Here is a 17,460-nt window from a genome sequence, read left to right on the forward strand (position 1 = left end):
CTCGATTCGTTGCCTACTCCACGCAAGCTACGCAATTGTTGTGAATGAGTTGCGCAATGGTATTGCGTGCAGCTACGTAGATTACGGTTTTGAACGCAAACTCTCTGAACACGAACGCGAGTTTCCGTCGAAAACAAAGCTACGTTCAAGACAACTCCATCCAACTCTGCATTTTAAGGGACGGTTGGCAACTATGATGCGGGTAACGTTGTTGTTGGCTTACCTGGGGTCGGGAATGAATCGCTGCAAACACCGTCAGGTTCATCTTTTACACTGTAATTTTTTTTTATTTTTTTTTTTACATTTCTGTAAATTTTACAGGAAGGATTAGGGCGGGAAAAAATAGGAGTCAAGCTTGGCCAATTTGGTTTTCCTTGCTCCCCTTTTTCTTTTCGTTATGTCGCTTCACTTTTGTGTTTGTCACTGCTCCCGCTTATTTCATGCCGTTCTCTGTTTTGTTGACAGGCGATTAATAATGACGTTATGGGACGGCTGGTGATGACGTTTTTACCTGGTATACCGGTGTGGGGGAAGCTAGGAAAATGACATGAGTAGCCCGCAGGCCTGTTCGAAAAATTGCACAACTCGTTGAGCTACATCTAAAATGAAATTTTATCCAACCTTGTTAAGTCATTGTTGGTACTTATTGAGAACTCATTAAATTGATAAGTGTCTTGATAAGTATCAATAATAATATACAGGATTCTGTAATAAGCCTGGGATGAAACAAATTGTCCGAATAGAGGACCTTCAAATGTAAACATGTTATTTCCTCTGCCAAGTTAGTTTTAACAAAAGAGCACATAAACTATCTTCAAGTCACAGATGATGTCACCGTTTGCCTTTAGAGAACTTTATTTTCATCATGTCCATATATAAGCAACGTTCAGGGCTCATGACACATTCGTGAAAATACCTGTCTGCCTATATGTGCCCTAACAAAAACAAGATTAAAAAAAAAGAAACAATGACAATGACGTCCACTGTCATAAGCAGCCTTCATTCCCCCCCCTCTGCGTAACTTTTCCAGCCTTTAGTCCAGGTCATTTCTTTTATTGGGGGAAAAACCCAGACAGACCCACTCCTGTCAGGACAACCAGCCGCTGCTGTAACAAGCAGGAAGAATGAAGAGGGGGGGAAACAAACATAAAAAAAAACAGCAGAGTGAGGCCCAACCTTCCATCTGCTGCAGCAGACTGAAGCGTCCCGCCAGGTCGACGCAGCCCAGGCCCGAACCTGTTTTTTTTTGTTTTTGTTTTTTTTCCAATCGTTTGTTTTCTTCATTTAAAACACAGCACAGAACATGAAACAGATTTTTTTTCCCCCCCCATGAAGTATATTCATCACCCCTGGAACCCTTTTCCTCCCTCGACGGCAATTCCTGAGGCCCAACGTTTTAGTCTTCTGCCCACTCGACTGAAAATTCAAAAGGCTAAAAAAATATGGTTTTTTGGCTACTTTATTGTTCACTACAGAGGTTTTATTCTGTTACAAAATGAAAAACAAAAAGGAAACAAATAAACAAAGGTTCTTTGGAGGAATCCACAATTTTGCGCAGCTATAGACTAACCAGCGTTCTCAGAGCATTAAAACCAAAGTTTGTTTTTATATCCAGACATGTGACTTTGCGCCCCGCCCCCTCCCCAACCTCGCTTCTCTCTCTCTCTCTCTCTCGCTCTCTCTCTCTCTCTCTCTCTCTCTCTCTCTGTCATTTCTTTCCCAAACGTAAACAAAAGAACAAAGTAGGAGCCGAGTGTCCTTTGTTTTCTATGCCAGCGACGCTCTGTACAGTCATTGGTGCAGGAGGAAGCTTCCAGCTCGACTCCCCGGCAGTTCGCTCTTTATTTATTTATGCATTTATTTATTTTCATCCCAGCCAATCGGAATTCAGTAGATGACTTCGTAAACTGTGGCCTTCTTGTCTCCGGAGCCGGTGACGATGAACTGGTCGTCGGGGGAGATGTCGCAGCTGAGCACCGACGACGACTCTTTAGACTGTGAGGAGGAAGCAAGAGAGGAAGCCAACATGTCAGCGTTGCTGTTGAGGACGCAAAATAAATAAATAGATAAATAAATAAATAAATTCACACGGTCGACATCAAAACTAGCGCATCTGTATTCCAGAATTAAAGGCACCAGGGAAAAACAAAACATTCTCTATTTAACAACTGAACCGCTAGGCTGCTAGAAACCAATCACACAGAAATCATGTCACCGTTTAGTTTCTACACAAAAACAAACTGATACTGGCAAATTATATATATATATATACATATATATATATATATATATATATATATATATATATATATATACATATATATATACATATATATGTATATATATGTATATATATATACATATATATACATATATATATATATGTATATATATGTATACATATATACGTATATATACATACATATATATATATATATACATATATATGTATGTATGTATATATATATGTATATATATATATATATATGTATATACATATATATGTATGTATGTATATATATATATATATATACGTATATATGTATGTATGTATATATATATATATATATATATATATATGTATATATATATATATATATGTATATATGTATGTATATATATATGTATATATATATATATATATATATATATATATATATATATATATATATATATATATATATATATATATATGTATGTTAAAAAAAGTGTTCTTTGGCTGACCTGGAATATGCTGGATCCATACGGCGTCCGCCATGCGTTTAGGAGGTTATCTTTGCCTGTGCTCACGAACCATTTACCTACGACATGGAAACACAGAGAGACATCAGCCGATAAAGCCCCCAGGGGAGGAGGAGAGACACGGGGGGGAGAGATGAGGAGGTGCCATCTTTGTCAGTAGGAAGTGGAAATAAACAAGGAGAAACAGTCCCTGAATATTAAGAAGCAGGAGATTTGTTCTGCTTCCTGAGTCCCTCTGCGTGTCTGTGTGTGTGTGTGTGTGTGTGTGTGTGTGTGTGTGTGTGTGTGTGTGTGTGTGTGTGTTCGTACCGCAGTAGGCGAACTTGAGGGAGAGGACGCAGCTCTCGTGGAGGTGCAGCTGGTACTTGTCGGGCTTGGAGACGTGCAGGACTTCCACGTTGCTGCTCTCCATCCCCACGGCCAGCCACTCCCCTGTGGGACAGTAGCCCAGCGAGAAGATCTGCAGGTGGGGGAGAGAGAGAGAGAGAGATGAGCCTGCGTCGCTGCCACGTTTGCCATCTTATGCAACGTTGGGTTCTGAATCTTTGCGGCCACCTGCGAGGTGAAGTCGTGCTGCTGCAGCTGCCGTCCCTCCCGCAGGTCCCAGCAGCGCACGGTGTTGTCCAGGCCTCCCGTCCACAGTTTGGTGCCGTCGTTGGAGATGTCAATGCAGCTCGCTCCGTCCGTGTGGCCCTGGAACTGCCTGCAGCGGGACGGGTGGCCGGGGGATGGGGGGGGGGGGGCGACGCCGAGAGATCAATGCCACGCCAAACAGATGTCTTCGCTATTCACGCTTCCATGTTTTCTATTTTCGTGTGGAGTGAATTTTCCAAAACAGCCCCCAGAAAGGGGAGCAGGCCGAAGGAAAAAGCCACACCACAGATTTAGCAGTTGCATGTGTGTTGACACCATTTGTTTCAAATAACACAAGTAAAATATTTTCCATCACTACACAAAAAGTAAAACGTTTCTGAATAATTCAGATTTATATATATATGTATATATATATATATATATATATACATATATATATAAATATGTACACAACCCATCAAAATCCTGCCATCAAACTGACCTTTGCTAATCTGAGTAAAATGAGCCGTTTGTGCTCAGCTTCACCTCTGACTGAACTGCTCCAGTGTCAACACACACACACACACACACACACACACACACACACACACACACACACACACACACACACACACACACACACACACACACACACACACACACACACACACTCAATTATTTAGTGAAACCTCCAAAACCGGATGCGTTTCAAAAGTTGTGCTGAAGCTGAACAACAGAAGGTCAGTTTGAAGCAGATATAAGATATAAGTGAGCAGCTGCATTGAATAAATGGTGGTCCAACAACAATCAAATCATTTGTTGCACAATCAGGTATTTTAATTTGTGATCATTTAGAGTCTGAAAACCCATTAATGACAGTTTGGAGTTTCAAAAGATGACTCGTTTCCGTAGACAAATTCAATGCTAGAAAGCAACAGCGATTTTCGCCCCCCCTGTTGTTGAAAACCTTCCTTCCTGTTTATCCTCCACGGCTCTGGTTTGTGCTGTTCCCTTCTGTTCTTTGTGACTGACAGGAGAGAGAGTGCAATTTCTAAAATTGCACCATTTCTCTCTCTGAAGTCATCTCTTCACAATCCCCCGACTCCCCATGCGCCCCTTAAACTGCCTCCCGTCATGTTAATTTTGACAGAATCCCTTCTTTTCCTCCTCCTCAGAAAACTCCCTCTGCTCTTACCTGACCAGAGTCTGGTTGTGCAGGTCCCACACCACGATGTTGCCATCGCTGCAGCAGGAGAAGCACACCTTGTTGTCGGGGGAGATGGCCAGGGCGTAGCAGGCGGGGGCGGAGGAGGTCAGCTCCGCCTTGATGCGGGGAGTGGGCGTGGCCAGGTCCCAGATGGACAGCGTGCTGGCCTCGCCGCCCACGATCAGGGTTCGACCGTCAGACAGCAGCTTGCAGGAGCGGATGTAGTTGTCCCTGTTCTGGATGGACACAATGAAAATGACATTTGAGTTGTTTTATTTATTTAGACTATATACAGATGGAGTTCCTGGAGTGGCTTCTACTTTAAAGGTCCAGTGTGTAAAATCTTTTAAGGAAGCCCACCTGAAGGCGAGTTTTGTATTTAGGGCCACTGTCATGTGGACCACATTAAAAAATAGTAGCGCAAGATGGTAGCTAACTAGGAGCAAGCCCCTGATCAGTGCCGATTTTTTCCAGTGGCCACTTGAGGTACTGCAGCAAAAAGCATTTTCCCATAGACCGCAATACAAAAATAAACGCCTTTAAAACTTCTGATTGGAAAACAGATCATGTGAGTTACAAAGGCATGATGGGAAGTGACACTACTGCGCATGCTCTATGGGCCCATTAATGCGGAAGTCAAAAACTTTACAGGCAAATGAATGGGCCGCCATCTTGGACTGTGGGGGCCTGGTCCTGATTGCTCCATGTATATTCTTATAGATATACAAACACTGTTCTAAGGGTAGGAAAACCAAATGACTTTTATTGTACTCCAAGTATAAACTTTAATTAATGGATTTGTTTGCAGTATGTTAAGCTTTTACCAACATCATCAAATCATTAATCAAGTCAGATTTTACACACTGGACCTTTGAAACACTGACATGAATTGAACGTATGTGTATTTTGAGAATGATTACATTGAAAAAACAGAACAGAAACAGCTTGTTTTCTAATTTCCTGAAACTAGTGTGTGTGTTTGTGTGCGTTTGTGTGTGCATGCTCGTGTACGTCCCCTCTCACCAGACAGTCCAGCTGGGCCATGGGACTCTTGCTCCCCGGCTGGCTGATGTCCCAGACCTTGACGCAGCCTTTCCCTCCGGTGTAAACGTGGCGCGTGGACGTGCTGATGGTGACGGCGCACACCACCTCGCCGTGGTTCAGGCTGTGGATCTGCCGGGCGTGGCGGGGGATGCCCGGGCCCAGCAGGGCGTCGGGGGGGAAGGGCACCGGCTGCATCTGGCCGTCGGCGCTCACGTGGAAGGAGTAGGCGCTGGGGGGGGGAGAGAGAGGACGGAGGTGATGAGATGAAAGAGAAAGAAAAAGATATTTGGGTTTGCAGAAGCGAGTGGTGTGCAGGACAGTGTTGGACACACCAGCAGATGAGAATTCCACAGCACCCAGACTCAATTTAGAGCAATTTAAAAAAAAGTTTTTTATTATCTTTTAATTTTGACTTCACACTTTTGTGTGCCGCAAAAATATGATATGTAGTTAAGATCTCTACTTCTTTGTCTCCTCATTTTGGTTGAGCCAGATTTCAAATTGAAAGTCTCGTTTTTTTCCAGTGGAATTCAGGCTTAATGCATCCATTGTGTTGCATTCAACCAGGATTCTGTGTTGTTGTTTTATTTGTTTTTACCTTACTACAACATAAAAGCTGAAAGCAATTACAAGTCAGGATCTGAACTGCAGAAGATGAAAAAAAAGGGGGGGGGGGGGAAGCAAGCTCACGGTTTTCCAGAGGCGGCCGACTGCAGGCTGGCAGGCAGCCCGGGGACCCTCATATGAGGATGTGGAGACTCATATCCCACCTGGAATGGAAAGATAATGTAATATAAAATATATAACAGTGGCTGTATTCATTAAGAGGAGCGAGGAGGGGTGGGGAGCGGTCATACACGCGGCTACAGACACTATCAGATAAAAAGATCAGAATAAAATGATTTTCAAGAGCCAAGGTCAGAGTCTCTTAACAATTAATGACAGTCTGGCTGCTCCCTCAGACTCTCCCTCCTTCCCTCTCCTCCCGACAGGCTGATACGCGGACTTATTGCGTGCGACAGCAACATCGGAGAGACAAATTATCCCGCAGACGGTCCGACTCACCACCGGGGACCGTCCGTAGCCCGCGGCAGCCGCCGCCGCTGCCGCCGCCGCGGCGGCTGCAGCTCCGTTCATCTGGGGGGAGATCAAGTGGAGGCCGGCGCCGTAGCCCGCCGCCCCGGGCAGGTCGCCGTTCACCCCCTGGGGCGGCAGGCCGAACGCCCCGGGGGGGTAGGCTCCCTGCACCGCCAGTGGGTTCCTCAGGCCGAGAGCTGCTGAGAGAGAGAGAGACAGAGACAGAGACAGAGAGAGAGAGAGAGAGAGACACAGAGAGAGAGAGAGAGACAGAGACACAGAGAGAGAGAGAGAGAGACAGAGACAGAGAGAGAGAGAGAGAGAGAGAGAGAGAGAGAGAGAGACACAGAGAGAGAGAGAGAGAGAGAGAGAGACAGAGACAGAGAGAGAGAGAGAGACAGAGAGAGAGAGAGACAGAGACACAGAGAGAGAGAGAGAGAGAGAGAGAGAGAGAGAGAGAGAGAGAGAGAGAGAGTGAGAGAGAGAGTTTGATATGGCGAATTATTTGGACGGCTATTGCTGCAGCCGTCACTCCGCTCAGGTTGTGAAGGCTCTGCCGCCGCCTGCACTACACATACACGAGAACGTCCCTGAGTGCAGCGCTGGATCGCTACTGACCCCTGCTGGCTAACGCGCCTCCCTGCAATTAAGGAAGGAGTGCGCGTCTCAGCGGGCGGCTGCTTCCGTTCGTGTCCTCTACCTGCTTCTGCTCCCCCCCCCCCCCCCCCCCCAACACCCCGCTGTACATGCAGCTGAACCAGCGAGCATATGCATGCATAATGTGAAATGTGGGAGCGGAGCAGGCAAATAACAGGTGATGCACCAAAAAAAGAGCGAGAGAAGCAGGAAAGAGATGGGAAGTCATTTAGCAGGAGGCTCGCAGTCACAGTCCATCAGCCCCCCTAATCTTTCCATTTAAAAAGTGAGGGCCGCTGAATATTTTTGCCCACAGCTGCTTATTATGTCCAGATGGTGGTGGAGGTGGAGGTGGTGGTGGTGGTGGTGAGGGGGCTGGCCGACACACAGACGGAGTCACGGTGCCTGCAGAACTAGAGCAGGTAGACGCTGCAGGCTGCAGGATGAAGTATTGTTTTTATATATATAAAAAAAAAATCTTTGCGCAGAGAAACTTTGGTAACATTTGTCTTCTCGGCCCCTTGAACAGCCAGGAAATGTTTCCAGCCCTCATCCATCCTTCCAGCCTCACCCGTATGTTCATTAACGTGCAATTTTCATTTTAAACAAGGCCCAAATATGCAAAATTCATCAATGTTTTCTATAAAAAATAAATAAATAAACAAATAAATAATGTGTCTGTAGTCTGTCAATCAACTCCCAAGGAGAAGAAAGTCCATGTTTTCCAAATTCTGCTTGCTCCAGTTTTCAGAGATTGCGAGCTGGAAACAAGCCCTTTGTGATGTCACAAACAGTGTGGTTACTGATATCTGAGATTTTATTCTTTTCAATCCCAGAAACAAAAACGCAAACAGGTAAATTTCGAGGACTGTTAGGAGCATCTGCAATAAAAAGTGTTTTGGCAGGAGTGGAAAGCGGCCTGCAGGATGTTTGTTCTCACCCAGGTCGACTCCCGGCTTGCCAGGAACAGGTCTGAACTGTGGAGGTCCGCTCGGCCCGGGAGTGTTTGACTCCTGAGACATGGGCGTCCCCGGCTTCATCCCGGGAGTGCTCGACTTCTCCCTCTGAAAATGAAAAAAAAAAAAAAAAAAAAAAAAAAAAAACCCACAAAGGAATGAGATCTTCACATTAGATAAAACAGGACATAAAGCGTGGCTGAAAAGAAAGCGATGTCAAAGAAACTGCTGGAAAACAACAGCGCGCGTGCAGACAGATGGGCTGCGAACAGAAGTGAGGAGGTGTTGGTGACCTGGCGGGAGGTGTTGGGATGCTCAACAGCTGGTGTGCGAGTCTACCTGCGGAGGCTCCTTGCCACGGGACGGCGAGGTGGCGCTGCTGGAGGAGGCCAGGGAGGTGGGGCTGGCCTGGGGGGGGCCTTCCTTCCGAGACGGAGGCATCTTGTCCAGGCCGTTCTCTCTGGACGAGTAGGACTGCACGCTGCGGGGGGACGACGGGTCCTGGAGGCAAAACAATGCTCATCATGCTTCCTGCACTGGTTCCCATCAGCCATTCAGTGTTTCAGAGCTCTGACTAATGAATGGTGAAATGGAGTTGCTTATTTTTTTATTTCATTTTTTTTATCTATATTACAGAGTTGGCCTGGTGCCGCCGCCACCTTTCCTTTTAATGGCGGCCGTTAAAAACCAATTTGAATTTCTGGGCAGTATCCAGTGCAAGAGCTGCGTCTCTTTGCTCTTTGCGCCTTGATGTTTATCTCGGCTAAATATGAGGCTTCAGCTTTCTTCAGCTTTCTTGATTAAATCAAACCGGGCTGGGGACTTTCCACACTGTTTACTGAGTAAACAGCGGGGAGAATGACAATCCAGGGACGGAGGAGGAGGTGGGGGCGGGGGGGGCGGCGTGTGTGTGACAATAATCCCTTTTTAACTGAGACTTAAACTGCAAGTCTGTTAATAGACATTCTGGCACAGGTATACTGTAGATTTTGAGTCCCTTCATTACGCAGCCGTGCATTAGCGGCTGCAGTTTGGATGTGTTGAATCAACAGGCCAAATCTGTTAGCATGGGCAGCTGCTTTAAAAAAAAAGAAAAAAAAGCAGCGTGTCCACCTAACGGGAGATGGAATATTATCCCAACACCCCGCAGCCACACATCTGAGTAGAAGCCGGATGAGTGACAGCCGGGTTTCAGTGGGGCCGGGCTGTCCTCAAGGGGAAGGGAGAGTGGGCAGGGTTGAAAAGCCCTGACTTTTTTTTTTTCTTTTTACTTTTTTTTTTTAGAGTTTCACGGTAACGTCCAGATTTTAATTCCTTGTGAATTTATAGTGAGAAAACGTTAATTACGCCGCTCTTGACCGTGCGCCGCATCACTCATTGCACGTGGAGAGCGCCGGCAGGTCCCCCCACCCCCCACCCCCCACCCTCCCTCTTCACAAGTGCTCTACGGTGCGACTTGTGGAAAGAAGGGCAGTCAGAGGTGGATTAGTCGGTTATTATTGCCATTATCATTACTCAGAGGGTCCTGCTGCTTGTGTTTATAAGATTTATGCAGATGAAAGCAATGAAGAGAGGCCAACAGGGGCCGGCGGCCCTCCCCAACTAACCTCATCCACCACCAAATTATCATCACTCTTATCTGCATCGCTGCCCTGTGAGAGAGGAGAGAGAGAAGAGAGATGTTAGATACTCCCACAATATTATGTGATGTGCGCAGATCACATGTGGAAATAATACAGTTGTAGGAAACATTTTTTTCACTAGTTGAACAGCTTTCATTCGAAAACCGGAGAAATGGAAAAAAAAATGATCATGGCTTGAAATTAGACAAGCAAAAGAAATGTTTTCGATGCCACAACCAAATTAGTTGCAAATTTGTCATCTGGATCTAAAAAAAAAAAAAAAAAAAAAAGTCTCCAGCAACATTCAATAAATCTTCTTTTCCGCCCCAATAACACTGCAGCGACGACAGATGAGAGGGACGAACCGTTCAATTACTGTCTGAATAAAAGAAAGAAAGAAAGAAAGAAAGAAGAAGGAGGAGGCGGAGCGGCTGGGCTCGGTCCTCCGCTCCCAGTGCGCCCGGGTCCAGATGAGCCGGCTCAAACTTTTCTATCAGTCCCACCAAAATGTAACGGAGTTGTGAAAAGCGCCCTCACATAGTCCGTCATGAACTCCTTCTCATCTGCTTTCCTCTTCTTGCCGTTGCTGAGGTAGTCTGCCGAGCGACCCTTATCCCCGTTGGACAGAGAGCTCTGCACAGAGGGGGAGGAGGGGGAGGAGAAGCGGGGATGGGAGTGAGGGAAGAGGGCGATAATGAGGTGAGAGGGACTGCATAAATCATATCAGCCTCGTGAGCCGCAGAGATAAATGCGAAAGAATATCAGCCGGCATCGATCAGCCGCTTGGCTGAGGGGAGCGCGAGCAGGAGGGAGGAATCTTTCAAGTTTTCTTTAGAGGAGGAAGAGGAGGAGGAGGAGGAGGCTGTCTGGAGGTGCTTTAAAAAGCTGCCGTACTCATCATGTTACAGCCATGACGATAAATTATTGAAATGTATGCTGACAGCAACTACATGTTCGCACTACTAATAAAGTCGACATTTTGAAACACGATTTTTGAATTAGGCCTCACGAGGTAAATGTTTTAAAAAGAAGAAAAGGAGTCAGGTCAGCTTCGAAAGATACAATTAGCCAGAGAAGATGCTTGAAGTGTGTCAGTGCAGCTGACAATTCAGTAGAAATTACTTTCCCGCTATTTACTGAAAGTACAATTTCAAACATCTTCCACAGTGTTTCAAAAATCTTTTCCTTTTCCTGTTTTTTGTTCTCTTTTCTTTCTGTGAATGCATCCAGACCCTGAACGTGAAGTGTCAGTGTGCTTGACAAGTGTGTAAAAAAAAAAAAGAAGAAAAGAAATATTTCCACTCACTGGTCCGGCGTCACGGTCTGCTCAACCCCCGGTAGAAGAGGCAGGAACATCCAGAAACATGGCAGCGGACGAGGAGAAAGACAAGAAAACAAACAAAACTGAGGCAACAGTTACTTGAAACATTCCCGCGTCCTGTTTAGCGACACGTTTTTCCTCAGTTAGCCTGTAGTTCCCACTCTTATGCCCGTGTAGGTACAAAATCTGTCCGGCGTCCGCAATTTCCAGCGATTTCAATGACGTGGCAAACTGTCATTGGCTAAGTGGTGTCTGTAAGACTACGAGATCTGTCCGGGGGTCCGGCGACAACGTCACATACGGCAACTCTAGCAAGACAAACTACATTGCGGTCGAACGAAGAAAATACTTAAAAAAAAAAAAGAAAAAAAAAAAAGTTGAAATGTGGCCCATTAGAAGTCAACATAAAGTCAGAGGATAAATGTTGACGGTGTATTTCTTTTTCTGTTTTTTTGAGCTCTAATGTATTTTTACATTAGAGCTCAAAAAAAATGTCGTAATAGAGTTGCCGCAAGACCCCGGCCAGATCCCGTAGCCCCAGGCAGATTCTGTACCTACACCGGCTCTCACGTCATCTCCCCCTCACAGGTGAAGGAACGACCACTGAAAAGTCTCCGTACCTCTGTGGTGCTCAGCAGCGGCGGCGGCGGCCACTGCCGCCTCCAGGTGCGCCCTCTCATCCTTGGCGGCCAGCTGGGCCCCGAGAGCCCCGGACAGGGCCAGCAGACTGGAGCCGCCGCCGAGCGCCAGGCCAGGGTGAGGCAGTCCTGAAGGGTGAGGGCCAACTGGCAAACCCTGGGCGTGCTGGGAGAGGTGCTGGGCCTGGAGCTGCTGCTGCAGGGGGGGTTGGAGAGACACACCAGGAGGAGAGAACCGGGTGACCAAAATGAAACAGAGGAGGCGGCTCACCTCGGCAGGAAGTGATCGGTAGGAAGGAAGTAGGAAATAAGAAGGAAAGGAAGGGAACTAAGTGCTGCGATATGCGTGAGAGGACTGCGAGGACAAAACAAACAAAAGAGAATAGGGAATTTTAAGAACTTTGTATGCTAATGTATTTATAGTCTTGAGGCAACGAGATGTTTGCCTCGAAGAGGACGAAGGAAAAGGGCGAAATATAAATAAACGGGAGGATAAGGTACACACGCTATGAGGCAGAGGGGGGAGCCCACGTACCCCTATCGAAGCATTTAGCTCCCCCATCGTCACCTGTTTGGCGCGCTCCATGGCCTGGACCACCTGTTGCTGGTGCTGTGAGTGGGGGAAGGGGGGTGGTGGGGGGAAAGAGAAAAACGAGACATCAAATAAGGAAGGCGGAGTCACGACAAACCATAAGAACGGAAATATTGGAATTCTCTGATTTCTCTTTAAAATGTAATGACAAAAATAGACTCGCAGAAAAACACTGCGGTGCATTAAAAGTGGTGGAAGACCTGCAGGTCTCTCTGTGGACTGCAAACACAAAGGAGAGACGGAGGCCTTGATGCAATACAGTGTGTGTGTGTGTGTGTGTGTGTGTGTGTGTGTGTGTGTGTGTGTGTGTGTGTGTGTGTGGTGCACGCAAAGGTCACCTCTTGTGACAAGAATGGGATGAGCTGAGCACAGATCACGTTCAACCTCTTGGCGATCTCCGTCTGAAAGACAGCAAAAAAAAAGACTGCTGTGTTTATTCTGATGAGTAAACACACACACACACACACACACACACACACACACACACACACACACACACACACACACACACACACACACACACACACAACACACACACACACACACACACGCACACACACCCCCAGAGCGAGGCAGCGGCCTGCTCCTCTCAGGACCCGTGTGTAATATTTCAGCTGCTTACATTTGGTCCATGCAAATGGAAACTCTGCCAGCGAGTTTGGCTAAAATATTCATGGACAGCATCTGCTGTGGCCACAGCCGGCCCACACAGTGTGTGTGTGTGTGTGCGTGTGTGTGTGTGTGTGTGTGTGTGTGTGTGTGTGTGTGTGTGTGTGTGTGTGAGATGTGTTCTCGCCTGTCTGTCTATGTGTGTTTGCCTCGTGTACGCTCGGGTTGTGTGTGTGCGATTCCTGCCGGAGGTCAGTGCATCTTGCTGTGTGTGTGCGTCTGTCCCGATCTGCTCTAATAAACAGTAGCCCCTCCTCCCTCCCCCATCCCCACACACACACACGCACACACACACCCTCAAAGAAAAAAAAAAAGAAGAAAAAACAACACCACTTTCTTTCATACTCACACCTCCACGACCCCTTTTTTTTTTTGTTCCATCGTGCTTTATTGCCATCCATCCCATCTTCCATTTATGCTTCCCAGTGTCAGTGGAGCAATCAGTGCGACCGGCTCACACACACACACACACACACACACACACACACACACACACACACACACACACACACACACACACACACACACACACACACACACACACACACACACACACACACACACTGAGCGGCAGGCCCAACAAGGCAGTTAGGACCAATAATGATATGCATGTAGAGATCATGACAACATCATTATGGCCGCAGGCCGTTTGTCTTGGTGACAGCTGCACTCTGCTCTGCTCTGCTCTGCGTGTGTGCGTGTGCGTCTGTGTGTGTGTGTGTGTGTGCGTCTGTGTGTGTGTGATGTGTAAGAATTCATATGCTTGTATATGTGCGTGTGTATATATGCACACACACACACACACACTCACACACACACACACACACACACACACCCCTCTAAAGTGATTTATTGATGCTGGACTCAACTTCCACCCACTCCCCCCCCCTCCTCCCCCGCCTTCCCTCCTCCTCCCCCGCCTTCCCTCCTCCCTCCTCCCCTTTTCTCGCTCCTTCTCTCTCATTTCTCTCACTTGCCCACACTGCTCTCTCTCTCTCTCACACACACACACACACACACACACACACACACTCGCTCTTTCATTTTTCAGTCAGCCACCCCTCCCTTCCCCCCCAGCCCCCCAGCTCCATCGCCTTCCCCTCCCTCCACCCCCTCCCTCTGTATCCATCACCCCACCACCCCCTCCGCCACCCAGGGGAGACACAATGATTTCTTGTTAGAGAACTCCGACTATTAAATGACATCTTCAGAGAGAGAGAGAGAGAGAGAGAGAAAGAGAGAGAGGGGGGGGGGGAAGGGGAGAGAGAGAGTGCTGAAGGAGAGGACGTGAGCAATCAGGAGAGAGAGGATAAAGAGGGGAGGGCAAAATGGAAAAGGGGGAAATGAAAAGAGGAGGCGGAGGAAGGAGAGGAGGAAAAGGGCAGATTGGGTTGAGGGAATGAAAGCCAATAAACGGAGGATGTGGGAGGGAGAGAAGAAATAGACAGGAAAAAAAGAGAAACAGACGGAAGGCGGGGGAGGAGGAAAAAAATCGAGATTGTGTGGTGGTGAGGGAGGGGTGTGTGTGGGGGGGGCAGCCGCACGACAAAAGCAAGGCGATAGAGATGGCCTGATGAGTGGGGAGTGGGGAGAGAGAGAGAGAGAGAGAGAGAGAGAGGGAGAGAGAGAGAGAGAGAGACAGAGACAGAGACAGAGAGAGTGGATGGTAGGAAGGCAGTGACCTGATTTAAAGTGAAATTCAGCACGAGCTGCATGTCTGCAAGGAGACAGTGGTGTGTGTGCGGTGTGTGTCTGTGCATGTCTGTGTTTATGTGTGTGCGCGCGTGCACACGTGTGCGCAACAGAAAATACAGAGATACAGCGAGAGGAATAGAAATCAATGTGGAAGAAGGGATCCAGATGCAGGGACAGTAAAGGAAGAGAGATTAAGAGTGGAAAAAAAAATATTTAGGAAGGACAGAGTGAGGCAGCGGCTGGAGGGGGAGGAGACAGAGGAGTGAGGGGAGGTGGTTAGAGGAGAGAAGGGGATTTATGACAGGCATGTTTGTGTGAGGGGCACAGCATTCTGACGCGTCTGCGGGCCGGGAGACGGAACTCTGTTTGTGAATGTCATTCGGGGCTCGGAGGCGAGGGTCCGTCAGGGCTGCTTTACACCCGGACGGCAGGGGACCCACACGGCCACGCTTATCCCCGTCATCGAGAGACCCGAGTCCAGTCGCTCAGATGTTTCAGCTCCCCGAGAGAGGAAATAAATCTCCGGCACGGCCAGTTTAGGCCCGGCATGCAGGCGTTTGATTGGCTGACAGACGCGATAAATAGCACGTGAGCTTTATGTTGTTGTTATTTAAGTGGCTGATTTCAGATTGTTTAAAAGCAGCCGTCTGGAAATGTGGAGAAAGTATTCAGAAGGTTTGTCAGTTTGCTGGTTGAATATGTTGCGACCTGTGCAGAATAACCCCCCCCAGAGCAGCTGAAGGACACGCCCTCCTGTCAATCAAACGGCAAGTGCGTCTAATGGGCTGCTGCTCATCAGTGGCTCATCAGCTTTTTTTCCCTCCCGCCCAAACTGCTGAATTAAAGAGCGCTAAATTACACAGATTAAAGTAAAGAGTAACTGATTAAATAATGTATTTAATAGAATAGAAAAAAGCTGAATAATTAATTACATTATTTTAAAAAATGAATTGAAAACCGAAAAAAGAGTGAGAGAGTTTGAACAAGGCGGAACAACTGGGCAGAAAATAACTGAACGACCAACAAGAAACTCATTCTTATTTCTCTATGTGTCAACTCAAAATTGGCTACTTTGAGAAGAGGTGATTGAAAAAGACACAGAGGGAAAGCATCCACATCACCGTAAAGACGGAGAGAAACCAGGAGTCACTCACCTGTTTGTGCATTTCCAATGTTAAGGCCGTAGGACATCTCATAATACTGAAACAAAAGAAATCATAAAGTTATTGATGATCGTTCACTGTTAGTACAAACACTCACAAAAAGCAGGGCTGAAAAGGTGAACGTCGGGCTGTGAGAGTCGCACGCTGAAGCCCAGAGCCTGCTGCAGTCAAAAAATAAATAAATCGCCTCCATAATCCACTTCCCTCCTCAGGATTATGGAAAGGGGGGGGGGAAATGAAGCCAAGTCGCTGTCCGGTAGGAAATGTGGGAAAGGTATGGAATTTAAATATATATAAATATATGAATATAAAGCTGCTGCATGCATGAAGTCCTTCACCTGCTGCATTCTTTATCTTGCTTCTTAAAAAAAAAATAGACCCATTCCAGAATCCAGAGATGAGTGCCACAGAGGGAAAGCATTAATCTCTTTTCCAAGGTTCACCTCCCTAACCAAATATTTACCCCAGAGTTTTCAAAAAAAAACAACCTATGCAAACGAGGCATGATGTCATCACTGAACACTCAGTGTAAACAGAATCAAACAAAAATATCTACAAATTAGTAGTGAGCAGTGATTTTTTTTTTTTTTAAGGTTGCAGCTATGTGTCTCGTTAATCACATCAATTTGCAATATTGTAAGATTAAAAAAAATAATAATAAAAAAAATGAAACCACACAAACCCAGCAAATGATCCTTGTGCCAGGCTGGCTGGGCTGGGGGAAGCGGTTCCGCCCACTCACGTGCGCACTCTGCAGGAACCGCGTGTCCCCTGACGCACATCTCCACTAATTTCCCCTCAATTCCGCCGAAAGTCGGCGGCATTAAATTGACCTCGAGGTGCATTTTGAGGGCGGCGGGAAACCGCCAGGCCGAGCCTGGCGAAGTCGTCGCCGGGGGAGTTGGGGGGGGAGGGGGGGGGGGGAGAAGGTGACAGTCTATTGCAATAATCACGGCCTAATGTGAGCTGTTGGGCTTCGGCTTTTAGCGGGAGAGGGGAGAAAAAAGGAGAAAAGAGCCGAGAGACGGCGGCCGGCGGAGTGGATGAATGCCACGGGAGGAGACAGGTGAGGGTCTCTCACTCTCTCGCTCACTCACTCTCTCTCTGGCGTCAGACTTTGGGGGCGAGAGAGAGGGAGGAGGGGGGCGGGGGGTCTGGGAAAGTGACGGGCTGACATTTGCTGTTGGGCGCGACGGCGTGTGGAGGGAGGAGATTGACAGGCAGAGCAGGCTGGCAGGACGGGAGAGGAGATGGCAGGGGTCTCCTCTCTCTAAACATCTCTGCTGGCAGCCAGCAGGATACTGTGTGTGTGTGTGTGTGTGTGTGTGTGTGTGTGTGTGTGTGTGTGTGTGTGTGTGTGCGTGCGTGCGTGCGTGCGTGCGTGTGATTGCAGTGTGGGTGTAAAAAATCTATGTGCATTTTCCCCCTCTCTGTGTATGTGTGTCTGTCTGTCTGTCTCTCTCTGTCTCTCTCTTTCTCTTTGTGTGTGTGTGTGTGTGTGTGTGTGTGTGTGTGTGTGTGTGTG

The 17,460-nt window shown here is 47.3% G+C and overlaps 1 protein-coding gene across 1 annotated transcript; it reads right to left on the bottom strand.

Moving 5' to 3' along the window:
- Window positions 1-1,326: 1,326 nt before the first annotated feature.
- On the bottom strand, window positions 1,327-15,978 carry tle2a (TLE family member 2, transcriptional corepressor a). The gene is given in 18 exon segments (XM_076022988.1): window positions 1,327-1,995; window positions 2,725-2,801; window positions 3,052-3,202; window positions 3,298-3,445; window positions 4,511-4,758; window positions 5,546-5,795; window positions 6,257-6,336; window positions 6,632-6,843; window positions 8,220-8,343; window positions 8,575-8,736; window positions 9,843-9,887; window positions 10,395-10,490; window positions 11,164-11,180; window positions 11,799-12,012; window positions 12,322-12,426; window positions 12,747-12,809; window positions 15,927-15,941; window positions 15,943-15,978. Coding segments are annotated over 18 exon segments (2,136 nt in total). The 5' UTR covers window positions 15,964-15,978; the 3' UTR covers window positions 1,327-1,887.
- Between the last annotated feature and the right edge of the window lie 1,482 nt (window positions 15,979-17,460).

This window comes from Nelusetta ayraudi, unplaced genomic scaffold (assembly GCF_046127955.1).
Source record: "Nelusetta ayraudi isolate G7.1 ecotype Tasmania unplaced genomic scaffold, CSIRO-AGI_Nayr_v1 ptg000013l, whole genome shotgun sequence".
NCBI lineage: Eukaryota > Metazoa > Chordata > Actinopteri > Tetraodontiformes > Monacanthidae > Nelusetta > Nelusetta ayraudi.